Source organism: Aquila chrysaetos, chromosome 7, assembly GCF_900496995.4.
Source record: "Aquila chrysaetos chrysaetos chromosome 7, bAquChr1.4, whole genome shotgun sequence".
NCBI classification, from domain to species: Eukaryota; Metazoa; Chordata; class Aves; order Accipitriformes; family Accipitridae; genus Aquila; species Aquila chrysaetos.
In genome coordinates this window covers 15,594,654-15,621,664 of record NC_044010.1, presented here as the reverse complement: position 1 = coordinate 15,621,664, position 27,011 = coordinate 15,594,654, and the positions used below count along the sequence as shown (strand labels likewise).

Below are 27,011 nucleotides of genomic sequence, written 5' to 3'. Positions count from 1 at the left end.
TAGAGACAGAGTAAGTTTACCTTTGGGCTATTGTTTTTCTTGCTTTTTTTATTTATTTTTAATCAAAGGTGGGACTAATCGGACAGATGCTCCTGCTACTAGTAACGTGCCACCTAGTACAGAATCAGAAACTGCAATGGAAGTAGATGGTTCTGAACAACTTCCATCATCATCATCTTCTACAATGTCAGCCCAAGCTCCTTCAACATCATCTTCAACAGAAAGTCCCCCTTCAACTTCATTATTGTCCTCTCCTGATAATGAACAAAGGCCTTCTTTAGGGGCCTCAGCTCAACCTGTGCTCCATCAGTCTGGTGAGAAGAAATCCATCTTGTCCTTGTTTATGAAAAACACTTTCATTGAGAAACAATTTTATTTTAGGATATTTTGAGTAATTGATCACAATCTGTTTTCCTTCTTGCACATCCTTAATGAGACTAGGTATTTTATAGTTATCAACTGACTGCAGCTGTAGTTTAAACAAAGAGTAAAACCATCAACTGTCTAAGTCTGCCTGAAGAAGAAATCTCAAAGGGGATAACCAGTGTTGTCTTTCGAAGTAGAAGTAAAAAATTATTGCTTGTTTTTTCTAAAATTATTATTCTCTTCATGAAGTATAAATAACACCATGCCTTCTTCAGCTGTGATTTGGCTGTAGCAGCATCAGTGCAATGAATAGCAGAACCTATTCCTGTTATAATCAGAGGAAGCAGAGAATGTCTCCTTCGGTAGGAATCTACATCCTCAACATTTCAGAGTCAGCAATGTTATTTTTTTTGCTTCTCTAACTATCCACATAGACAGGGCTTACCTCACGTGATACTTCATTATTGGTTAAATTATACTACATACTGATCTTCAAGATATACAAACTTAAAAAAACCTCATCTCTATTTAATATAGACTTACATTCTTATTGTGGGGAAAAAGAAGAAAGTATATTCCACTGTCAATGTCAGAAACTTATTTGGTTAGTAAAAGAGCACCTTATGCGTTGACTTGCATTTTTCCATCTCTATGCAGGAAAAGATACCACAGCCCTTAGGGTTAAGTATTTGCACAAGAGTTTATTTTTACTTTTTTAAAGTGAGTTTCTAGGCCTCATAGTTGTGGTGGAAAGGCTGATGTGATCTGAAACACCTACAGGTTCAGACTTGATTATTTTAAAATCCCGTGGTTTTTGTATAAATACAACTTCTGTCTTGTACCAATTCTGTTGTAAAAAATCAAGGTCTCTGTCATTGGAAAAGATGACTGATAGCATCTTCAGGCCCTAAATTGGATGTTCTGGAGAGATGGGGATCGGGTATAAAGGAGAGATAGGGATTTCCCGGGGAAAAGTGTGCCATTCAGTGTACTGTGGCTGCTGCAGCCAAAATCTTTGGGACAGGTGAGAAATGATTTTGAAATTCATTAAATGTATCATTCTCGTCCTTTCAAGCCTTCCAACTAGTCTCATACTTATTTAGAGGAAATAAACAGTGAGCAGAAGCATGACAATGCACACAGTCCAGATACTATTCCTAGAATAAGCTAGAAAATCTATTTAGTAGCAGAGGCTTTAGTCACCTTTTCTCTCTCTCTCTGTCTTTTTTTTTTTTTTTTTTTTTTTTTTTTAGTATTGGTGTCAGCTTGCTGCAATCTCAAGTTTTTCTCAATACACACACAACAAATTAAGGGGTCTACTCTAATTCAGTGTAACTCAATTTAGCTGCCACTATCTTTGGTACAGAGGGATAGCCACCAAAGAACACAGATACCATTACCAAGGGTTCATTTTGATCTATTTATTTTTCAAAGTATATGGTATATTCTGGAGCTTACAGTGGCCAGGAGAGTATGTCAGATATTAAAAATAAATGCTTCAAGCTACATCATTAAAACCTTGTAGGCTGCATAATGATAATGTGCTAGAGAACATTTCTGGAATTATTATGCATTTTCTGTCCTTCATTTTAAAGAAAGTATGCTGACTAGAGAAAGCATTTTCTTCTTTTTCTCTGAATCTTTCTGAATTTCTAAGTAAAAGTTTATTCTGCTAGCATGAAGCTGAAGTTGTTATTTCTTCATCCAGCTCTTCTCTAAGAGCATTTCCTCTTTCCCAGTGTTACTTCGGACTTAAGACTCCATGTATTCAGTTTTGAAAGGGGTAGTGGTGGTTGTTTTGTTGACAGACAGTAGATACTTTCTGATTTACTGTATAATGTTTGATAACTTCTTTGACTACATCTAAACAGGGTGTCAGATTGGCTGCTGATTCTTTAAAAAAAAAAAAAAAAAAAAAATCACTGTCCCTCAATCCCCCATATTCTGAATCCACAGAAACAAACAGGCAAAACTTTATCTGGTATTCTTTATTGCTGTATGCAGATTTTAATTGTAGGACCAGCTGCCATCTTTAAATTGTCTACAGGACACCTGCAGGAGTAAACTTAATAGTACTATATGTTTGCACACCTAGTAAGCATCTTGTCTGGTTTGCACTGCTTTTAAAACAGTTAAGTTACTGTAAAACAAGTCTTTGGGTAACATGGGCAAGTTCAGGGAAAGGGGAAGCCCCTGGGCAGAAGGAGCAGGTCATGGCAGAGCAGTAGCAGTGGGTTTATGAATGGGTAGGCTTGAATGTGAATTTCCATTTTGCAATGTTTGTGTACTTACGTAACCCATAAGGGTGCTCAGCTATGAGATTTTATTTACTCTCAGTCTCTAGTCTATAAATGTGAAAAGACTGCGCTCTGCATTAAGAACAGGATTCCCTGAGTTTGTTTAGCTGTGTTTAGAGGTGAATAAAACCTGCTGCTTTTTGGGGTGACAGGATAGGGAAAGTGATAATAGAAATAGCTTAAATACAGTGGGGTTGAGTAGGAAGACCAGATAGAGGTGTGTTGTAAAAGATGGATAACTGGGGAACCATTTTGGAAAATGGAAGTAGGAAAGTGAGAGGCTTTCAGCCATCATTTTGCTTAAAGTGGTGGCAGATACAAGTTTGAACATTTTAGCGAAGAGTTAGCAAATGAAAAATATGTTTTTGGGTAATTACTTTAGAATTGGAGCATGAATTCACACTACAGACTGGAACAGGCTTATAAACAGCTTTCCATAAATCATTTCTACAGATTTCTGTACTGAACACAGGTGCCAGTGGTAATCCTGTCTTTGAAATAGCAATACCTTTGCATATGTATTATGATTCAAATATATTGTTGGTATGGTGTTCCAGAAAATATGCCACGTGGTGAGCATTTGAGCTTCTACATGTGACTGACTTCATTGCTTAATGTTTTAAAAACGTACATGTTCAAAATAGAGTCAGTACAAAAAATGGTTCGGTGCTGGAGCTTGTTGGGATAAGTCTCTCTATCAGAATGTATATTCTGGAAGAATACAGTTGGAACATTTGAGTAGGTTGCAAATAATCAAGATGATCAGCACAAAATCTCAGTAGCCTGTTCTTGTCAGTATGTTTGAATAATTTTTTTTATGAGACAGAACAATTGCTGGAGATTTTCATGTTTGTCACTGAGGAAAAAAAAAAATTATTTTCTTGCCCTACTTGGCCTATTCAGTGGAAAGCATTCATTCATTTTTTACATGAGTTTTAAGATGCTGTAGTTTTAAGCCACAAATAAACATAAAATACAACAAACTGTAATATATAATAATGCTTTTTTCCCCATAAATAATATTTCAGATACACTTTGGTACCAGGGGTAGGGGCGGGGGGTAGGGGGCAATTGAGTAATTAGGACAAAGCTTAATCTTAATGTGTGTTCTGATATAAGGTAACTTTGCTTTTAAATTTTGAATGGGAAAGTGGCAATAGCTGTTTTTTCTTTCCATTTCTTTTTCCTCACTCCATTTGCTGGCAAAATAAACATTTGCTTAGAGATTTTTGAAATGTGTTAAAAGGTGTTGTTGTTAAATGTATTCAGGATAGTAGTTGCCTCTACATTTTGAATTGTAGTTCTTGTTACATCTTAAATTGTAACTGTCTCTGGACTGAGTAGAACTGAATCAGCAGCAAGTACTGAAAACTGCCATTTTAGACATCATTGAAATTTCCTTAAGAGCATTTTCTAGACTGTTTTTCCATAAATGTTCATGGCACATGAAAACCATTCATAGCAGATCTCTTTGATGCTATATTCCTTTTAGGAAGTATATCTTTTTTTCTTATACCTCATCAACCATAAACTGGCAGGATGTATTTCCCAGAAGTGGTATTAGACTGAGGACATTAGAGCTCATGACTATTTGATATTAACTGGTGCCTGCCACTAATTTTTGAATGATTGGATTATGTCTTTGGGTTTGTTTCTTTTTATGAAAGAAAATTTAAAATTTGCTTGCTTCACTGAGTGAATAAGAGTTACAGAATATTTGTAAAGCTTTTGCTTGCATGAAAGGTTATATGCCAATGTAATGCTCTCTAGTATTTTAACATTTCATAGTACTGATTATTTCTTTTCTTTGCAGATTTCCTTACATCTACAAAATACTACAGAGTGCCCTTGATATAAATATATTCAGGATAGGTCTAGGCTAGCAGTTTACAGCAGAACTAGCTAGAGCATTTGATGTGAATATCTGAGTCAGAATTAGCTTCTCTACCCTACTATATTACAGATGAGAGTAGTTCAACAGTGGTTCAGGTCAATGGTGTTCTTCAGCTATTGCTAATAAAGACACAGTCTGTGTTGTATGAGGAGAAGCACTTGCTATACAGCACTTGTGTAAGTGGAGGAAATCTGCAAAGAGTATGGAAAGAATAAAAAATTACTTGGATGCCTAGTTTTATAGCAGTTTGCAAAAAAATACGTTAATCAGACAGTGGACTGGTACGTGCCGAAACGGTATAACTGACAAATGAATAAAGACAGAGTGATGAAAACAATAAAGTTCTCTTCAGTTCTCTAAAGACAGAACTGAAAGAATAGCCTGTTAAGAGAATGATACTAGGAATTGTTTATGATCCAATAAATTACTTTCTCTGTAGGACCACTTAACAGTGTTTTCAGACTTTGAATCCTCACCCACTGGGAATGTCTGAGATAAAAAATGAGTTCATGGTAAAGTGTATTTTTTGATTAGATGCTGTTCTGCCACCTATTTCCATAGTTCCAGTTTACTTTTTTCACGGGTTTATTTTGATCAAAATTGTACTAAATTCCACCCATCAGGAAGCTATCACATTCATTTTGAAAATTTACCTGTAGACCACAGTTGCACAATTTTACAGCATGAATATTCTCATTTGTTATGTGTGTTAGGAACATGAAAATGAATACTTCTGTTGTTTGCTTTGTTTTGAATCAGTCAGGATCTATCTATTTTTGTTAAATAATTCTTTGCTAAATGGTTTAAGTGTTGGAGATGGGGTGGGGGGTGGATTGTATGATGTGAATCCTGAACTTTTAAGTCCTGTAATTCATGCATTTAGGAAGAGAAAAACAATTTCAATATTTTATTTTATAATTTCTGGATGTTAGTAAATGATTTACGTACTTTTTTTCACTGTAATTACACTTAGTATCTGTTGCTTCTCTCTTTGGTCAGTGTCCCCCCCCCCCCCCCCCCCCCCCCCGTTCTGTATATTGTATGTTCAATGCTTCTTTCTTTTACATACTTTTTTTTTCTTTTTTCCCCTCTCCCTGTTTGTCAGAGTTAATGGGACCTGAGTTAGCTATAATCCGTAGGGGTCTACAGCGACTGAGGCTTAAGAAGGCAGAACAACAGAGACAGCGAGAGCTAGCTGAGGGTTCAGCGCCACAGTCATCCTCCTCTGATCAGTCCTCCTCTAAGGGCTCCTCACAGGACCCTCAGACATCAGGTTGTCATTTGTCAAGGTTTCTTAAGCAGCTAACGTAGTTATAGTTTGTGCTGCTGTTGTTTGCTGAGATGCTTCTCTTCCAGAGCAAGACAGTTAATGCATTTGCTGCTTGTCTTACCTTGCATGTGGTGGTGTTTATCATCACATGGCTAGGGAAAGAGTCATACTGACAGTTTTCATTTATCTAACATGTTTGGATTATATAGCTAAATGATACTATATGGAGAAAGTTTCCTAGGTGCATGGTATCAGGTATGTGCAATGTTTGTTAGAGCAGTTGAGCAAGAAATTGCTGTGTCCTGAGTAGAGTGAGGTACTTACACACTTGAAATTGCATTTTGGTGTTAATTGTATCCAAGAATAACATTTAAGACTTGGCTTTGGTTTAGCATATGTTCTAATTCAGGGTAACAATTCAGTAAACCAGAATTTTGGCACTCTTAAATGCTATGGTTTTACAGTAAGTATAGGGAAAATACTTGTAACAAGCCTAAGTCCCCAGATATGCTCTCCTTTTTTTGAACAGAGTGACTTTTTATTTCACCATCCTCTTCCTCTTCTTATTGAGATTAAAAATTATGACAAGAGATTCTTGGAAATGTTTGTAATGAAAAGAGACATACTTGAGAAAGTTAGGGTAGAAGCATGCATATGAATAAAGAGGTAAACCCTAAAGCACAAACTTGAAGCAAACTTTTTCATGGCACCATGTAAAAATGAGTGAGCTGCATGCTGTGTGAAAAATCAGCATATTTTGTGTTGAGAAGTAATGTCTAGCAATGTTTCTTCTATAGATAAATTTTGTGACAGTTGAGGTGTGGCTAAATTACTTAGAAGGATTGTGTCATAAATTCACAGCTTGACTTGCTACTGTTCAGTCTATTCATTTCTCTGGAGCCTTGCAGAACAATTTGATACAACAGTGGCTAGTGATCTAGTTACAATATGTAGTTATTGAATTTTGAGTAACTTCCTACACTAGAAAATTCTACAGTGAGTTTTGAGAATGTTTGGAAACTAGTAAATCCTGGAGGGCTGTGTGCTTATCCTAGGGATGGTGGCCATAGGTGCCTGTTACTTCTAGGAGGAGAACAAGAAAAACAATGGTAGCAGTGTTCTTGTAGGTGGCTGCAGTTTCCTGCCAGAAAAAAAAAAAAACACTACCAATTTTTTTTCCGCAAACCGAACATCAGAATTTATTAACTCAAAGATATGTATTGATAGAGGCAAAACCATAGCTAACACAGTCTATAGATCTTGATCTTCCATTTTCTTTTTGGAATGACTTAAAAATAATTTTTTAAATTAAATTGTTTCCCTTTGAACTGAAGTTGAAAAAAGTTTCATTACAACCATATCTGTAGAATTTTCGCCTTGAGGTATATCTGTGGATATTTTACTACCTCTGAAGCATATGTTGGTTGGGGTTTTGCTTGACACTGTCTCACCCATCTCCTTCTTAGTGCTCCTTTAAGGATGCAATGTAATTCTTTACTCCCAGTTGTTTGTGGTCAACACACTGTAGGTTCCATACTGACACAAATTCGTAGCTTTAAGCTGAGTAATTGCTTTGACTGGGAGTCAGAGATGTATTGTAGTTAGTTTGGATCCCCCACCACTGCCTCTTGGAGTTTTGACTTCCCACATGCTTTGAATTTTAATGTAATTAATGGGAAGGTCAGACAGTTTTGTTTGAGATCACCAGGGAACCACAGAACACATACATAGCCTTGGAGGAAACTAGTATTCAAATATTTACCTCATTCTTCATGTGATGACAATGAATTTGCAAATTTAACCATTTTACTTAAGTAACTGCTTTGAAAGATAGATTCACTTAGCACTATGGAAACATTTATTTCTGGGGAGCGGAAGGGGTAACGGTTTTGCTACCTGACCTCCAACTCTTTAGGATGTATATCTTTTTGCTGTTTGGTCTGATTCGTGGAATTTGTTACCTTCAGCATTATAGACAGTAGATTTAAAATGATGAATTCAAATTTAAATATTTAATGTGTTTGGTCAATTATTCCTCAAGAAATTTGATAAAAGATTACGTTACCTTTTCCTTTCTACTTGTATGTGTAAATACAAGAAATTCCTGCTGTGCTTCATCAGCTTCTTTCATTGTATTCCTCCTTCCATTATATTGGGAGGAAACATATGAAACTTTTTTTTTATTGTGGAATCCAGATCACCCTTGTATTGTCTATTTACTTTTTAATATTTCTGCACTCTGGACATGGAAATATTCTCTGTATTTGCTCATTTCTTTTTCTGCAAGTTACTTTGTTTTATTCTCCTTTTCTGACCTCCCAAGACTTACTTTTGTAAGATGTGTATCTGCAATCTATTCCTTAGGAAAACCAGAGGTGCAGATTTTTGGTCTCTTGCTTCTCCATAGAGACAATTGTTTTCCAACCCTGTGGTAAGCTGACATTTCAGAAATGTGGCAGGAAAAAAAGAAGTTCTTAGGTTTGTTTTGGGTTTCTTTAATAACAAATTCCCATACAGAGACAATCTCTCTCTTTTTTTTCCTGCAAGATTGTCTTTGATGCTCTGTCTTGAGGCAGATGTTTAGTTTTCAGGCACATACTAGTTGTAAATTTTCAAACAAAAAATTACACCCCAAAATGTGTCTGCCACTATGTGAAATGGCATCATAGCCTCTGGCCAGGGCTGCAAGTTCTCAATCCCTACTCTGGCAAAACTTGTACAATTTACACTTGCAATTTTGGGGGGAATTCGGTGTGAGACTAAGGCCATTTCTTCTGACCTGGATTTCATTCTTAATCATTATCTTTGCAATCACAGCTCAATTATAGTTGTAGACACAGGCTGGAGAAAAATACTCCAGCCATGTAAGAAATTACCAGTAGAAGATGTCAAGAGCTGAAAGCTTTTACAGGTTTAATAGAAAATTAGACTGTATGGTAGTTATTCTGTCTCCTAGTCTAAGGACTTGTAATAGTTACATGACGATTTGTAAGCTGTATCTGTAATAGTTAACCTTCACTCTTTACAAAAATATGGTCAAAAGTTTATGTTGTTGAATGCAAAAGTGAGTTAACTGAGTAATGATTCACAGTGGGCAGATGTAATGTTGAGGAAAAAGATACTTCATCCTCAGGTGGCAAAGAGACTTTGTTTTGGTGGATACCTCTCATAAGTATTGTACAAATTTAGCAGAGTTTTAGAAGCAGTGTATGCTCTGTATATCAGGTCTATTTTGTCTTCAAGCCTTTGCTTAGGTATTGAACAGATTCAGGTTTTTTAACTTTAATTAGGGAACTATGGTAAGTTGGTGTGTTTTTATTATATACTTTCTGCAACAAAGCCTAGTTTTGACTTACATTTTTGTGGCATTTCATAACATTCAGATCCTGTGCAGTATTTAAACAACAGCATATATGTGCTATATGCAAACTACAAAGAAAGTAAACTTTTTAACCTATTGTTATTGCTGCTCTGCCCAGTGCTGATATGCTGTATGCATTGCCATTACCTACGTTACCCCTCTTTTTGAGAACCTTAAATGAATTGAATGCAATTTGAGAAGTTACAGAAACGTGAACCAGCTGATCTTGAAGTGAAAAAAAAAAAATAAACGAGTATTACAGATCAGTGTGCATCAGGGGTTACTGTAGTGGTCTCAGTGTGCATGATCTTACCCACAAAAATATGAAGTAATGTGAACTTTCTTTTCTGAGGAAAAATTAATTTGATTTAGACTGTATTTATTGTGGAATAAAGATATATACATGTGCATGCTGACATATTGCAGAACCTGTGATGCACAGTGACTTGATTTTTTTTTTTTTTTTTTAAACTTTGGTTGTTTCAAAAGTCTATATGGTCAGTGTCTTTAAAACAGACCTTCATTTCTGTGTTAAAGCTTCCTGCAAAGAACAAGGGCTGACTGCAGTTTTTATTACTAGTTTCTTTGTAAACACCCCAATGTAGAAATGTGTCTATCTGAAGCTTACTCACTGTGCAAAGCAATTATTCCTAGTTATTAAAACAAGTATTTAGTTTCTTAGATTGAGGTCCACTATATGTACTATGTTTAGGGCTTTAAAAACAGGTCTTACTGCTTCAGGCCTGACTCTCACACTGGAGCTGCTGTTATAGTGATATAAGGAGGAAATTTTTTTAACCAAAACAGTAGAGGAGGCATGCTAATATTTTGATGAAGTCAGGTGCTGATTGCCCAAACTATAGGAAGATCATTCAGCATATAACTGACTTTAAAATTATCTTCTATTTTCTGTTTGAGGTTCCCCAAATTTATGAATCTCCAGTTCCCTCTTTAAGTGGTGTTCCAGTTTAGAATGTACTGGTGACATTACAACCAGTGGTGAACTGCATTGGGATGTAGACTCAGCCTGTGAAGGCTCAGGTAAGAGTTTGGATTTTTGTTTGTTTTTTTAACTATATGGCACAGTTTTGGTAATACTTCTTTCAAAGCTTTATCAGAAATGATGAAAGTACTTTTTCAGAATTTTTACAAAACAAAGCCATATATTAAAAAAAGAGGCATTTACCTGAACTTCTCTAGGCTGGTTTCATGGTCATGTTTATTTCCCTGCCTGAGGTGTGGGGTTCCAGACTGCAGTGCCACTTCAAGGGGTGCTGGTGATCTGTGGCTTCAGGGGACTTGAAAAAGGGGGGGGGGGGGGGGGGGGGGGGGGAAGTGAGTTTGAAATTGCTACAAACTGAACTCTTTTGTTAAACATATTAATTGGAATATTTAGGCTGCTTCCTATGTGTTGTTTAAAAATTCTCATATTACAAGTGAAATGCATTCACAAAGTTGTAAGAAGACATCAAAATAATAATGAAATGTGGGAGATTTAAGCCTACACTGGCATGGACTACTACCTAGGAAATTTTTCATTTTCGCTTACTGTGATTGAATGATGGACATGGTAAAACATACCTACCTTTTACTTACTGTTGTATAACCTGAGGTCTTAATAAAATTCAGAAGTGCTGATAAGGGTGGTAAATGTAATTTCTTGTTTATAATTAAAATATGTTAGTTCAGTCATATTTCTCCTGTTTATCTTGATCTGAATTAAAGAGCTGATGAGATTAGCTTTTCCAGCCAAGTAAAATGTTTGGCAGCATGATATGCCTTTTAAAGAAGGACATATAAGCTTATAGAAAGAATTGGAGTGCTAGAAGAGGGCGTGACTGAGAATCACTGTCTTCTGTCATTAGGCTTCTCAGCGTGCTGTCCAAGACTTCCCCTCTCTTTAGCACTTTCGATACAAGTTAATCCCAATCACAGGCTTCATAACTGTGAGTCAGTGATCAAAGCCAGCCTGCCCTTGTGAGAGGCATACTGATTCCTGTGCTGAGTCAACTGCAATGCAAGTCCATCATCTTATGACATGGTGCATCTTTACACCAGCTTTTTGCTCTGATTTACATTCTAAGAAGTGGATTACTCTGCCATTGAAAAAACTCTGCTGTAAATACTTCTCTTCTAAATTAGAAATTGTATGTAAAGCACACTTTAGTTTTGGAAAGTGAAATACATTAATGTTCCAAGTCTCATACTTAAGAGCTACATCTCATCTAAACCTAGATGACAAATTTGGTGATCTGGCTTAGGTGTGTTTGGTGCAAGGCATGGGCATGGCTGAACAAAGGTGAAGACAAAACAGGACCAATTTTATGTTCCCCAGTTATGGAAATAAAATATATATGCCCAGTTACCAAAACAAGCCAGCCTCCAAAACACACTGAGCTTGCCTCAGACTCTCCTGGGCTCTGTTCTTGACTCCTTCTCCCCTCCTGTACCTTATGTATCAGTGTAACGGAGGAACAGACTGTGATTCTTGCACCAATGACTGGGAATGAAGTATTATTTGAGGATATATATTTAAATCAGCTTTGTCAATTTAGCAGGTTTTATGGCTATACTACAAAATAGGTTATGCTGGTGATTCTGGCCCAAACCTGGAAGTGAACTTCCTGTAGGAGAGAGCGTATTATTTCATTGCTTTCCTTGTATACGATTTAAATTTATGTTAAAATTCCTTTAGCATGCTGTGATGTTGGCAGACTATGTTTATAATACAGGGTATTAAATCCGTTTATGGAACCAAGATATGGTAGCCTACCCAGTATCTTTGAAATGCTGCACTAATTTATATACATCAGCTCATCTTAAGATAATACAGAAGTAAGATCTGGTCTTCAGAGGTGACAAGGAAAGCAGACTCACAGAAGATACTGAACGTTGCATCTGTCATTTGTCTGCACAGTGAATGCAGTGCTGGTGATAGTTATTAACTGGTAGTGTCCAGAGGAAAAAAAAGCACTTAACTGCTGGGTGTTCTTGTTTGGGGGTTTTTTATTATCATTATTTTTTTTTTATTATTTTTTTTTTCTGTGATTAGATGAGGATTTTTATAAGACTTACTGGTGTGGTACTGTGATAAACTCATGAAGACATGTTCTCAGTCATCAGATGCCACAGAGGTATGGCATCTAGGAATGAAGAACTATTGAACTGTCATATGAGTGGGATGTATTTTGTTGGTGCTTTAATGTTTTAAAAACAGTCTATATGCTGTTATATCTGTAAATGGTCTCATCTTTTATATTTTATGCTCATAGGTATAAATGTTGAAGATACTGGTATGCCATTGAGTATTTTATGTTGAAGTATAAATATTCTGAAATTTCCACTTAGCACATGGTTTTAAATACTAGTGTCATTTGGTAGCTGGAGCAAAGGCTTTAGGTTTAGGAGTCATGACTCTTCAGTGTTTTTGTGATGTGTTAGAAATTTGAAGAACATAGTAAAATCTTAGGTAACGGACAGGTGTTTTTAATATCAACATGTCAGCAAGCTTCAGGCTGTTCAATGACTACCTAAAGAAATACATAATGATTTGAAACAAGTGGCTTTGCTTCTGTCATGCCTAGAAAATGCAATATGGCTGGCTGCTCATAAAACAAACCCAAAGCTTCCTTATGTTGCTGCTTTTTATTTTTATTTTAAACTAACATATGATCGTGACATTGCTGTGCAGTTCTCTGCTGCTTATGTTTTAAGTTGAAATCTCATTTTTGTTTCAGATTCTCCTTCTTCTGTGGTTAACAAACAGCTTGGATCCATGTCACTTGATGAGCAACAGGGTGCGTGTGACAGGAAATGCGCTATACCCAGCCATAGTTGATTGCAATGCTTCCTTTTAAAATTGCCTTTCATGATGATAAACAGTCTAAAAATGCTGTTCATCTATATAAAGTAGAATTCTGTAAGCAGATCTGCTGGAAACTCATTAATTATTTAATTCTCAATATGAATAACAGAGTAAGGTTAATTGTTTTGAAAAGCCATCCTATGCTCAATTCTTAATACGTTCAATGTAGGTGCAATAAATGTCTTATGTACTCTATAGACATTTAGAATATTTTTTTAAATGCAAAGTAAAATTAATTGTTTAAACAGTCTTTTTCTGAATGGTGTTTCTTGGATCAAAGTGCAAATACCAAGACTGAAGTAACTTTTAATCATATAATGCCAAATTAAATTATCTCACACAAGAGAGATGTGCAGCTTTGTTATACTTGCACAGTTTGAGTAACTCAAGAGCACCTATTGCACTTAGGTGCATCTTACCTCTGTAACCCCTTGTCCTACACGCCTTCTGCTAAACAAGTACTAGTGTTTCTCTGTAGATGCCTGATGGGCTGGTGGTAGAAAGAACGCTTGTGAGCTTTCTCTATGCCCATTATTCATCAGTCTTCAAACTGTGAGCAGTGAAGTGGGCCATGTGTGACTCTATTCCAGCTGAACCAATGTCATCTGTAGTGAATATTTATGCCTGAATAATTAATGAGTGATAGATGGTAATTTAAAAATAGATTTCCATACACTCTGCATTATGCTTACTTCCATATCAAAGCCTCTATAGAGATTCAATAGCTCAAATACCACAAAAGAGCTGGCTTTTTCATCTTGTTTCACATTCTAAACTAGAATGCCATTTTGAAATCCCATTTCTGAAAAATGGTCTGTTTGGCAACTGTTGAAATTATGGTTTATTTTAGGATGCCAGAACACTGGGGGAAAAAAAAAAAATCAAGCTGTGTTTTATTTTGACAAAATAAATTCATTTTGTGGAATTACCTTTTGTGCTGAAATAGCCTTTAAACCTCAATGTGTGAATTTGCTAATTATTCATGGTGCAGTAGTCTACATCACTCCAGTAGTCAGGTTTAGCTGGAAAACTTGCTTATAATTAGTGGCCACGTTGTGCTTTCTGTTACAAACTCAGAGTAAAGCATTATTTGATAAGAGTAGAATAAACTAGAATTAACATAGAGAGTCTATATGTCTACTGCAAAAATTTTGAAGAACTGATAAATTGTTCTGGGAAGTTGTGGATTAAGGCCATCTGATAACAAAGATAAACCCAGAAGTTTTCATCCCAGAATTCGGTTCCCAAATCTGCATCAGATTCCTCTTCAAGCTGGATCAGTTGCCTTAAAAACTTGTTTGTGTGTTACTGTTGTTAATTGCATAGTTGCAGTAGACCCATAGTTGCAGTAGACCCATAGTTGCAGTAGACTCTTCAGAGTTTTTTCTAATAATTTTTTCCTGCATTAAGAAATTACTTGAAGTAATGTGAAGAGGTTTCCTCTTATAAAAGCACTTCAGGCTTTTTAATATGCAACCCCCCCCCCCCCCCCCCAAAGTACATTTGTTTACCTAGGCTTTATTGGTAGACCAGTTCTCTGATTGTTTTAAGGAAATGTTTTTCTGTTGTGATGGTGAGGATCACCTGAAGAGACACAGAATGTTACTTCTGGTTTGAAAAACTAGGGATTTGGAAAAGGAGGTAATTTATTAGGAAATCTGTTGTCCAAATGATAACCAGAAAGAATAATTTGCTGAGATCCAGTTGGATTTTTGAAGTTAAACTGCATTAGTTTCACTTCATATTTGAACAGAAATATCAAAAAAGTATAAGTAGCTAATGAAGGATGTCATATAATATTTTTTTTTAGATAGAAATGCTTTTTCTTTCTTATTCCTATCTTATCTTGTTACTGAATCAGCTGTCTTTTGTTGGACTAGTCTTTTTTGTTGGCATTTATGTTTTAAGACAATTTCTGGGTTTAAAGATCCTTTGATATGTATTACAAACATATAAATTTATAATACCATTATTCTGACAGTCCAGAAGAAGCTGTAAGTCATTCCTGTCTGTACAAAATGGTTTCAAATGGATTACAGTGATCTACGCTGGATTATTATTTTTTTTACTGTGATTTTAATAATGGAGGGTGGCTGTTAGATTTAAAGGCAGTGTAAAGGCAATGTTATGACTGTAAGGTACTGCCTGAATTGGTACGATTAAACAGGGAACCTGAAGCCAAAGGGCTAGCTCGGTAACTTTTTGAAGTGTAAATGTGTGTATGCATCCCATACCATCTTAATGCTGCTTCCTACATACACAGAAGCCATGCTGATTACTGATATTTATAGATATTTGCAAGTTAGTGCGAGGGTTTAGTAATCCCTTATGGTGATGTCCAGATTGTTCAGTGCCACGTTATAGATACTTGAGGTGTGCCGTGGTTTAACCCCAGCCAGCAACTAAGCACCACGCAGCCTCTCACTCGCTCCCGCCACCCCCCACCCAGTGGGATGGGGGAGAGAATCGGAAGGAAAACGGTAAGACTTGTGGGTTGAGATAAGAACAGTTTAATAGAAAAGAAAGGAAGAAACTAATAATGATAATAATAATAACAATAATAAAATTACAATACTAATAAAAGGATTGGAAGATACAAAAGAAGTGATGTACAATGCAATTGCTTACCGCTCACTGACCGATGCAGTTCCCGAGCAGCGATCTGGCACCCAAGGCCAACTCCCCCCAGTTTATATACTGGGCATGACATCACATGGTATGGAATACCCCTTTGGCCAGTTTGGGTCAGCTGCCCTGGCTGTGTCCCCTCCCAGCTTCTTGTGCCCCTCCAGCCTTCTAGCTGGCTGGGCATGAGAAGCTGAAAAATCCTTGACTTTAGACTAAACGCTACTTAACAACAACTGAAAACATCAGTGTGTTACCAACATTCTTCACATACTGAACCCAGGACATAGCACTATACCAGCTACTAGGAAGAAAATTAATTCTATCCCAGCTGAAACCAAGACAAGCTGGCTCAAAACAAGCTGGTATGGCAGCTATGGCAGAGTTACTTCCTCATGAACGGTACTGTAAGTCCTTGAAACTGTACTGGCATGTGTTGTGTCCCAACTATTAGCTCTGCCTCCCAGTCAGATGAACTGGTTGAGTGTTGGCATGCACATAGAGCTTTCCACACTATAGAGAGGTCTCCAGGTACAAGCTCAAGAATTTCAGACCTGTGCTTCCTCGTTGTAAGGCACAGTGCAGTCTGTACTGCCTCCTTCGGTAAAGTGCAGTACTACATCTAATTCGTATAGGAATCATCTAGGCAAAGAAATTGTATGTCTTGGGCTATAGATTAGGCTGGTCCAAAGAATTATTTGATTTTCAGTCTTCCCTTAGACATCATGTGCCTTATACTGACTGGTATCAGTGTAACATTGTTCAGTTGGTATTCCTCACTAGATAAAGGAATCTCTACCCTTCCCTCTGAGTTCAGCTGCTTCTGATGCATTTTCATGTGTTAAGCCTTCCCATGGACTTCCTATTTTCTGAAATACACCACTTATTTTCTCCTCTTTGGATCAATTTTTCTCCCTTCAGAAGTAACTCTCTTTGGTTTTCACCCAGAATATAACCCTATCTTCAGAATGTACAAAGCTGATTTTCTCATGAGGAGATCTTGATTAGTGCTGGATAGGAATTATTTTGGAAGTTTTTCATGAAAAGTCACCTATCCTCTTCTTGTGGGGATGCCAATAGACTAGTGAATAGGGCAGCATTTGAGATGTGGGAAACTAGCTTGAAGTTCCTTACAATGTTAGTTTAACTAGGTAATGCAATCTGTAAACCTCTCTTTATGTGCTTACCACTTCATAGTTGAGACCCAATCTTTGTGATGTTACGCTTGCACGGGTTCATTTTCTAATGGAAACAGTGTGTATGAGGGGTATTGCTTTCAGTTGTGGGGTTTGGTTTTTTAAAAAATAAGGTTATGAATTTTGTCTTCAGTTTTAATGGTGGTAGTTTAAAAGTACCTTCCTCGTTTAGGCACCTGGAGAATGGACCATTTCATGGGAGTGTCTGTTCTAGGACAGGGTTGCTTATGACTGTAAGTTGTCAGTAGTATCTTTAAAATATAATGTGTTTGGCTGTAAAATCTAAGTAAGTTTCAAGGTATTTTTGAGGAATTTGGAATAGAGTTTAATAAGGTGTCGACAAGCTACAACTTCCTCTTGGAGAAATTACTACCCTGTTAGAGCTTGCAATCAGATTAATAGTTTTGGCAATAGTGCTCTCCTAAATCACAGAAGCTGTACGACTTTTCCTCTTCCTTTCATTTTTTTATCAATGTGAAGTAGATCTGGCCTGATAGGATGAACCTAGTAGTGAAAGAGAACAGTGCTTCGTTCTGATCTAGTCAGTCTTTGGCAATCACATTGTTCTTGAAAACAAAGAGTTCACGACTTCTGGATTTTATGTGGCTTCTCTAAAAGAATGTTCAATTATGTACTAGGCAAAGCTTATTAGCTTTCTTCACAGAGGCTCCCATTCAGCTTTCATTAGTAGTGTAAGTTTAATATAAAATAGTGAACTACACAACTAATTCTGTGCAGTTTATTATCAGAGTCTTGTCTCATCTGTCTTTTTAAAAGTTTCTTGTTCTTATTAGTGTTGATTTCATGCCCTAGAGCTAGTTTAAAGAAGAAACTGACCGAATCCAAATTGTATCTCATGTTATTGTAGATTTAAGAAAAACTATTGCACAATATTGTTTAACAGCTGTCTCCAGAAATCTGTAAAAATAATTTCTCAGTCAGTGCCCTCTTTGGATACGTTTATAGCAATTCTTTCAACTTTTTGAGTGTGAATAAATATGAGCATTGCTTCCACAGTAAGTGTAGTCAGAGGACATTCTTTATGCATCTTGGTAAATTTTTTGATGTTGAGATTTTAAGACAGGAAAGCACTGTTATGATAATATGATCGGAGCTTTGTAACACAAGCCTAATATTAAATTAGGTTTGTTACAGGATAGTAATGTTTGGTTACTTTGGTCAGTAATGTTAATTAGTTTTGTGCTGAAGCAAATGTTGCATAGCAGTATCAAGTTAGAGTATAGTCATCGTTTTGTGGTTGTCTTGGACTATTCAAGGCAGTAAGTTGTCTTTCTTTACCTATCTGGGTTCCCGATTCAAAGATAATGTCTTGTCTGTACCTATTACAAGGGAGGTAAAAAATTCTGCAACTATGTCCTTTTTTATTCTTTCAGTGTCCAGCTCCTGTTGACTTGTGCAGTATGTTGGAACGATCAGTATTTATACTTACTTAGGAAGGGATGCTCAAAGTTTGAACATACCTTTATACTAAGAGACGCTTGCTCATAGGTTGCCAAAAAATAGAGAAAGCACCTGTTTAACTAAAAGAACATGTCGTTTTTGTTCAAAATATCTATATATGCCACTATAAAATATTTTCTTACATTTGTTTCTTAGTTTATTTCAGGAACTGGAAACCTTGCTTTTGATCAGTTTTATCCTTGCTCAACTCTAATAAAAGTGTAACTGGAACCTTTATTTTAGAGAGGCTATGAGCTTTTCTTTGCATAGAATGAAGCCCATGCCTTATGTATAATTAGGATCATAGTTGTAATTGGTTAATTCTCTTTCACATAAAAATATGTTAACTTTTCTTACAGGGTTTTTGTGTTTTGGTTTGTTGGGGGGGGGTGTTTGTTTGTTTGTTTTAATTTCTCTTCAGAATATGTAGAAATACATATTTATAGTTCTTTGGAGGAGCTGATCACTGCACTGATCCTGTGAGTGGGCTTCTGTCTGTCAGCAGTTTAAAAATATGAGCACTGATCGTTAGGTTAAATTCTGATGTGCTATTTCATAGTTCCTATAACTTAATTGCATTTTTTTAGATAAATATCCTGTGGCAGTATTGTAGCCATTACTGTTTTAAAAATAGCCTTTATAGTGGGGGAATTTGTAGGTTTGTGCTTGAATCAAACGTTAGATTTTAATTGATGTTTACCCAAAGATGATCTGAAGATTTTACTTTATTATAAAAGTCAGTCTGCTGCCAATAATGCAAGTATACTTATAGTCAAATTGCTGTAGTCTATAAACCAAAGAAAATATGGCATGGTTTTGTCCAAACAGTCCTGAGTTAAAAAGCTCAGTATTCATGAAAAGCAATAGTATGTAGGCTACTTAGTGGTCATTTGAGTGGTGCCTAATACTAAGTAAACTCTCCCATCTGAGTTCTGAGAGAATGGCACCTTTAGTGAGGCTTAATCTGATGGTACTTTCCATTAACTTTTTAGTGTTGCCCAAGGCCAACTTCGGTATTAATGGCAATTTTGCCTTAATTTTACTCAAGGGTGGTGGGTAGGTGGATGTCATTGAGCAGTTCTGTTTTGAAGGAGCCCACTGAACATCCTTAAAATTATACATGCAGCAGATATTTGGCAGACTTGCTGTGGTTTTCAATTTGATTCACTTCTGTTGCTTTTGGACATTGTGAATAGTTCATTTTGCAAGTACTCTCCTTCTGCTTGCAGTTATTATAATATGAAAGGCTTTTTTTAAACCCAAAGCTCTCAGAACATGAATTTACAGTGTTTTTATGACAACTAGCTGACAATTTACAGCTAGGCTAAGGGTATTGGTAGTTGACTGGGTGCTAAGTAGAAGAAAAAAGTAAAGGCGATGGTGGTTTTTCTAGACCACTGATTGTGTCTAGATCTCATAATCTTTTTTCATGTGTATTTACTGAGGCAAAAAAGAGTGAACACCACTTCCAAAAACATTTTATATTCTAATTATTAATATACTTGATAGAAAAGGGAGCTGCTTATAAAGGATAATACTGTGTGTACACATACCTATCTGCAATTTTATTTACCTGCATGTTGAAGGACAGCATCTTCTTTGTTTGCTCTTAAAAATACAAATAATTTTAGGCCATTTTTAAAGCATTGAAAATTTGGTGTGTTTACTCTGAAACTTTTTAACTTTTTGCTTGTGTTGTAAGAGATCTTAAATAGACATTGTACATGTTACTACTACATTTGGCCTTTGTTAGGATAATTAAATGAATCTTCAGAATTACAACAGCTTTTTGTATATTACTGATGCCCATCCAAACTTTATCAACCCCTTATTTACAGAGAGTGATAAGCCACGAACAGGAACAGGTGAACCAGTTTTAAGTTTGCACTACAGTACAGAAGGAACGACTACAAGCACGATAAAACTGGACTTCACTGATGAGTGGTAAGAAGTTAATTTTGGTTTTGACTGGTTATTGATCAGCCCACATCACTAACTCTCATCTAGCATAGATACAGATAAATTATTTTTCTGTATGGTATATGTATATTTTTAGGTGTAGATAGACAATTTGAAAGGTCTGTAGTCCTTAATGCATTCAGAACGTAAAAGACAGTTCATACTTTAGCATGACGTTTATGCAAAAGGTCTTTTTTGTGATATTTACTGTGAATCTTTTCAATGCTAACATAACTTGAAACATGCTATCTTCATCAAACCCTAGCATAATATTAGTGTTCACTATCTTACTAAAGCAGGGGTAGTACAGTGATGGAAAGGTGGTCCAGGGGCTAGTGCTTCAGTTTTAATTCTCTGCTGTGCCAGACTTCTCATATGGTATTCTGCAAATTAGTCTTTCTGTGGCACAGTTTCCAAGTTGTATAACAGTATTTCTGTGTCTGAGAGGTGTTGATGAATGCATATGGTTAAGATACTGTCGTGGTTTAACCCCAGCCAGCAACCAAGCACCACGCAGCCGCTTGCTCACTCCCCCCCCCACCCAGTGGGATGGGGGAGAAAATCGGGGAAAAAGAAGCAAACCCACGGGTTGAGATAAGAACGGTTTAATAGAACAGAAAAGAAGAAACTAACAATGATAATGATAACACTAATAAAATGACAACAGCAATAAGGAAAGGATTGGAATGTACAAATGATGCGCAGTGTAATTGCTCACCACCCGCTGACCGGCACCCAGCTAGTCCCCGAGCGGCGATTCCCCGCCCCCACTCCCCAGTTCCTATACTGGATGGGACGTCCCATGGTATGGAATACCCCGTTGGCCAGTTTGGGTCAGCTGCCCTGGCTGTGTCCTGTGCCAACTTCTTGTGCCCCTCCAGCTTTCTCGCTGGCTGGGCATGAGAAGCTGAAAAATCCTTGACATTAGACTAAACACTACTGAGCAACAACTGAAAACATCAGTGTTAATCAACATTCTTCTCATACTGAACTCAAAACATAGCACTGTACCAGCTACTAGGAAGACAGTTAACTCTATCCCAGCTGAAACTAGGACAGATACCAACTTTGTGGACTGCTTAGGTGTTACAGTGATGGCATCCTTTTCAGATAATAAACGCATACTGTCTAACTGGCCTGACTTACTTGGTTTTGTATCCAAGTCTATCACTAGAGCACCTCAGGATCTCCCAAAACAACCACAATCCTTGTTTTATCACCTCTTACTTCTATTCCTTTGCTTATATTTTCAAAATTACTGTAGAAGACAGGAAGTAGAAATGCTTGATGGCATTTGTTACTAGGGGAAAAAAACCCCAAAGACCACATTTAGCTATTCTTAAGTGCTGTGGCTTTAGACCTAAAACATACACCTTGCCCATAGCAGTTTGGAAACTTTAAACAGTGATCTGTGTGTTTTCACAAGAATGAAGATTTTGCCCATGTGAATCTGAAATACTGTGACAGTTATGTTCAAGCCATCTATCATACTGTATTTCTATTTAGAGTCCAAATCCAGCAAGCTTTGAAAGAATTAGTTTTGCTGTAATGCTTTTAACTAATTCTGCATTTAGTTTTGTAGTCATCTTTGTTTAATGTTTTAGGAAGGGCAAATTTCACAGGAGGAACAGAGCATTAGCAAATGTTTTGTCCATTTATTCTAGTGGGGTTTTTTAGTGTAATAATAAAATAATACTACCACTGTATCACAGAAACCAAATTTTATTAAACAACATTAACACTTTGTTTCTGTGTTTATTTTAAAACAAAATTTGAAAAAAAAAAAAAGGCATTTTGCACTTCAAACAGTTAATTATATAAGTGATTCTAAAGATGGAAAATTTGAATGAACAACTACCTCAAAAACAATATTAAGAAAAAGTAGACTGTACAGGGAATGGTGATGAGGGCAGGAAAATGACTTGTTACAAAAATGTGTAATTGGGGAAGTAAAGACTAAGTGAAAACTACTAAAACTTAACTTCATGTATATATTGTGCCTAATAGCAAGTATTTTAACAAATCTCTTGGGCTAAGGGTTAGCACCATGTAAGTGACAAACATCAAATATAATACCAAAGGAGAATGAAGGACTAAACATCATGATCTTTTAAGACTAATGGTAGCAATATTCAAGGCTTTAGGACAGTTCTGATAGAAAGGCATATTAAAAAAAGCCGTATATGGGAAATAAGCTAAAATTATGGGTACTAGAATGTGCATGATTCAATACCTTTTATTTGACAGAATAACGGGTTCTAGAAACATACATGGCGTAATAGAAAGAAATTGTTTGGATTTCCAGAAAGTATTTGATACTTTGCTGCATGTTGAACTTCTGTTCAAGGTGGGACAGATAGATCAATAAAGAAACTGAATGTAGTGGTAAGCTAACTTAATGGACCTGTTGTAGTGGGTAGTGTAGTGTGGTAGTGAGAGGAAGAAGCATTTCCTAGCAGGACAAATTTGCAAGGCATTGTCAGTTCAGAGGCTAACTAAAAACATTGTGCCGAAGAGTGGAATAATAGAAGTAAAATGCAATTCCCTCTAACGAAATGATGCAGTTGAGGACAAATAACAAAAACCTAATCTGAAAGTTGGGAGTGTTGTGAAAATGAAATGGATGAAGACATGGACCTACCAGTCACTTCATTCTCAATATAATGCAGCTACTAGAAAGGCAAGTATAAGCCTAGATGTCACCAGCTGGGAGACTTCAGCCAGGATGAGAATTACTGGTGCTGCTGCTCTGCTTTGCTTTGTGACTTAATGCTGGGTGCAATCTTCATCATGCTTTCAGGAAAAATTATTCAAATTGACAGAGGTTTAAAGAAGGGTTATGTGGAGAACTGGGGAAACAGAAAACCTGCTATGGAAGCAGACAGCAGGGCTTAATGTAACAAAAGCACAAGGTGTTATTTTGCTCTCTCAAAAACATCCTCTTCATGTAACTGCTGGTGTGAAAAATAACGATGAAGTAAAAATTAAAGCAGAGTAATACATGGATGTAAATTAGCATTGAGCATTGAGCTAGAAAGTAGATTCCTAAGGGTCAAAAAAAAATCTTAGTGCTTAGACTGTGATTAAGTTCATAAAAGTGATAATATCATATGAGGCATGAAATAGCAAAACCCCTTGACTTGGTGTCTAGCAGTACCCTTCTTGCCTGTCCATTCAGAAACAATGCTGAAAATTCTTGATTTAGAAGAAATACTGTAAGGGCTAACAAAAATTTTCTACATACTCCAAATCCAGTACAGCAGTGAGACAAACTATTGCTCATCAAGATGAGTGAAAGCTCTCATATTTAATGTAAAAAAGAAAAGTACTGAAGTCTAGACTAGATTCTCAAGAATCTAGACTAAGCATGATTTGTGCTGCTTCTAGCAATGTAGCATATAAAATAGTTTAGTAGTAACATACACAGGTAAGAAGATACTTGTAACAATGCAGTCTAAATTCTTGAGAATCATGCTTATAATTCCCATAACTTATCTTTTGTTTCCACTTTTGTCCAGTGATTTGCCTAAGTTTGAGGCCTCAACACAGATGTGGGACAGGAGAGAATGGAAGAGCTCAGGAACAAGGCTTTGCATTTCCTAAAATAAGGTCTTTTCTAGAGAGTCTAAAAACATTAGTTTTGATGATATTCAGAACAGCAGTATTTCATATTTCCTGAGGAATAATTTTCCTTATTGTAAACAGAAATTGGTGTTCCACAATAATTATCTAAACATGAATGGGGAGTAAATCTCAAGTACCAGCTTATAGTGACTCTTGAGAAATAACAAAACTTTGAGGACTGAAAGCCAACATCTGAAGTCCATGCCTCAAGTGATACAGGAATGATAGTTAATGGTGAAGAACCTGGAGAATTTTATCTTAATCACTTTTTTAATTGGATGGGATAAGATTATGTATTAGTGCTCAGCTGACAGCTTGTAATACCTTTAAGATCTCTGATCATTTATACATGTAAAAAAAATTTATAAATAGTGAAAGAGAGCAAATCCTTTTGAGTTCTCACAGTATTTTGAAAAGCAATGAAGAAATCCTTTAAAGGTTAAAAAAAAAAAAGTTAAGAAGGAGACAACAGGGTTCTGTGATGCAGAGGAATAGTGTGGGATGAGTGGCGATTGACATAATAAAAGAGAATTTTGAAATTGCTGTGAAGGTTGTTAGTTGTAGCTGCTGCCAGGAGCTATTGAATTGTGAGATTGCAGTGAGAAAGATGACGGTGGTCAGGCTGTGCTATTGCAATGATCTATTTACATTATTTCTAAATTTTTTTTTTTTTTTTACATGTTATGTTGCCAGGAGCAGCACAAATTCAAGCTCTAGAGGGAGTGGAAGTCATTGCAAAACTGAAGGCCAAGAAGACTCTGTAAAAACAAAAGCCTCAGAAGAGTCAGGGCCTGAAGATGAAGAAACAAGTAAGATACAGTGTTATTTCTGTAATGTTAAGGTAAAGATTCTGCTCTTATATGTTCATGACTACCATTGAAAACAATGGGAGTCTCATACACACGCATATGAAGGCAGAATACAGCCATAATAGAACATGAATTTTTTTAAGAAAGAAAAAGATACCAACCTGAGATAGTTGCAAATAAATATAAACAAATTTAACTTATCCTGTCTTTAGTTCTAAAACCCTTATTCATTTTTCTTAAGGACATGTTCTGCCCCAATTTGTATCAAAAAATAGAACAACTGCGCTTTGCAGTCATAAATGAGCGCTAGGTATTTTGTTACATTTCTTTCAAGCTTTCACTGTATTTTGTTACGTGTGGTTGTCTTGCTCAATTCATTGCCAAAAGGGCAGTCAAGTCAAATGACTGATTCCAGAGCAATGTATTTTTTTTTTAAATCCTTTTAATAGAGGGATAACTTATTTCTCCCTTCAGAAATAATAACTTTCAGTAAGTGATCATCTGTTTCAAGAGTACTAATGCTATTTTTGCAGCTACAGTTCTCATAGCATAGGATATTAAGTATATTAAGGAACAAGAAAGAAATACTTTTTTCTTTGTTAGTGTATTGACCTCGGCAACTAGAGAGGTTTATGTATACTGACTTTCATGTGATTAGTATCTGAGATTTCAGTAAAGTGACGTGGACTTTGGAGGGAATTGCTTTGGTTTCATCTAGGAGTGCTAATATAATTTAGATTTGCTTACATTATAGATGTGCATCTAAATGAAATCATGTGATTTAATATTGAATTGTTTAATTTAGGAGTTCCTGATGAATCTCACAAGGAAGATGCAAGTGCTGAAGAACTGAAAACTACAGATGAAACGGTAGAGGCGACAGAAGCAAGTATGTATCTGTACTCTTTCAAATATAGTTATACGAAGAAGTAGAGAATGAAAAACTAAACTTCCAGTATAAACTCACTATGCATAATTTAACTTCTGTGACCATTTAGAATACCTTCTAAAATAGGCTATAATCATTAATGCTGCGACTTATTTTCACCAATATTTTCTGTTAGCTGTATCAGATAAACCCAGTCCTGATAATTCTGGAATCCAACCAGAAGAAAAGGGTCGCAACGTTGACGCTGTGTCTGGAAATGTAGAGGAAGAAGCCTCCTGTGAAAAAAGTGCTAATCAAGAAATTTCAAGTCAAAGTGTTGAATTCACTGCCAACTCTCTTGCTGCAAACAATGAACCTCAGCCACACCCAGAATCCTCAGGGCTTGCAACTCCAGATGAGTCCTCTACCAGGACCTCAGCTCTCCAAGAAACTGATGATAGTGATGATGATCCTGTTCTGATCCCAGGGGCAAGGTATCGAGGAGGACCAGGACACAGGTTAGGGGAATACTTATCTCTGCTATTGCTTTGCAAAATGCTTTTTTTTTTTTTTTTTTTTTTTTTAATGGAAGATCTAGAAACCCATGCCTCGTATTCTTAATTAAAATAAATAGTTCTCTGACAACTAGCTGAGAGCTTGATAGTTGAGTCTAATTTGCCTATAAGTAAGATTAGTATAGCTATATTTTCCCTCCTAGTCAGGCAAGCTCCTACAAATCTAATACCTGCTTGTACTTATTTCTTGCCTGTTGAATACCCCAGTGCTAAATATTTGCAGTTCATTTTTTATTATTCTACCTGTAGTCATAAGTATAGAAAGTCCATAAATTTGTGTACAGGGACCTACATTTTCTTTCAACTGTACTTTAGGTGTTCTTACTTTGGCAAAGCAAGAGCTTTTAACTGTTGTTCAGCAATGCTGTGTTTGTCTGTAGTACATACATTAAGACAGATGTGTTCAATTTTTCATTCTTCTTTTTCTGTGAAGGAGAAACTCTAATCCTTTCTCTTTTGTTGATTATTGAATATCAGTATGTATGGCAGTAAAAAAAAAAGGTAGATTAATAGTTGTCATTAATGAAAGACATGTTTAGTAAGCTTTGTGTATTTTTTCTTGTAAAATATAAACAGCTGTACATACTTGTTTGATCATTCAGTAAACTTAGCCCCCACTTTCGTATTGCTGGTTTAATACCTTTGCTCACTAATTTCAATTCGTGGACTTTTTAAAAGCTGTAATAATTATTTAAGCAACATTTCTATTGTTAGACATAAGGAAATAGCTTTTTTTACTTGTTCTAGATATTATGTGACCTAGTGTCGGGTGCCTTAGCTTTACTCCTATCCTGTTCAAAGGCAACATTATCTTGCTATTAATTTCTTATGCTAGCAATGC

General features: G+C 36.2%; 1 protein-coding gene across 11 annotated transcripts in view; it reads left to right on the top strand.

Moving 5' to 3' along the window:
* The window catches only part of DCAF6 (DDB1 and CUL4 associated factor 6), a 113,081-nt gene that overhangs the window by 43,335 nt on the left and 42,735 nt on the right, over nucleotides 1-27,011 (top strand). For 5 of the 11 annotated variants that reach the window (XM_041124793.1, XM_030019876.2, XM_030019878.2 and 2 more), the window contains exons 10-16: nucleotides 69-314; nucleotides 5,663-5,830; nucleotides 12,926-12,985; nucleotides 20,174-20,279; nucleotides 24,612-24,727; nucleotides 25,533-25,616; nucleotides 25,792-26,113. In XM_041124793.1, the coding sequence (XP_040980727.1) occupies nucleotides 69-314; nucleotides 5,663-5,830; nucleotides 12,926-12,985; nucleotides 20,174-20,279; nucleotides 24,612-24,727; nucleotides 25,533-25,616; nucleotides 25,792-26,113 (1,102 nt within the window). The remainder of the gene's footprint in view (nucleotides 1-68; nucleotides 315-5,662; nucleotides 5,831-12,925; nucleotides 12,986-20,173; nucleotides 20,280-24,611; nucleotides 24,728-25,532; nucleotides 25,617-25,791; nucleotides 26,114-27,011) is intronic. The other 6 variants (XM_041124794.1, XM_030019884.2, XM_030019880.2 and 3 more) reach the window with 3 other exon arrangements.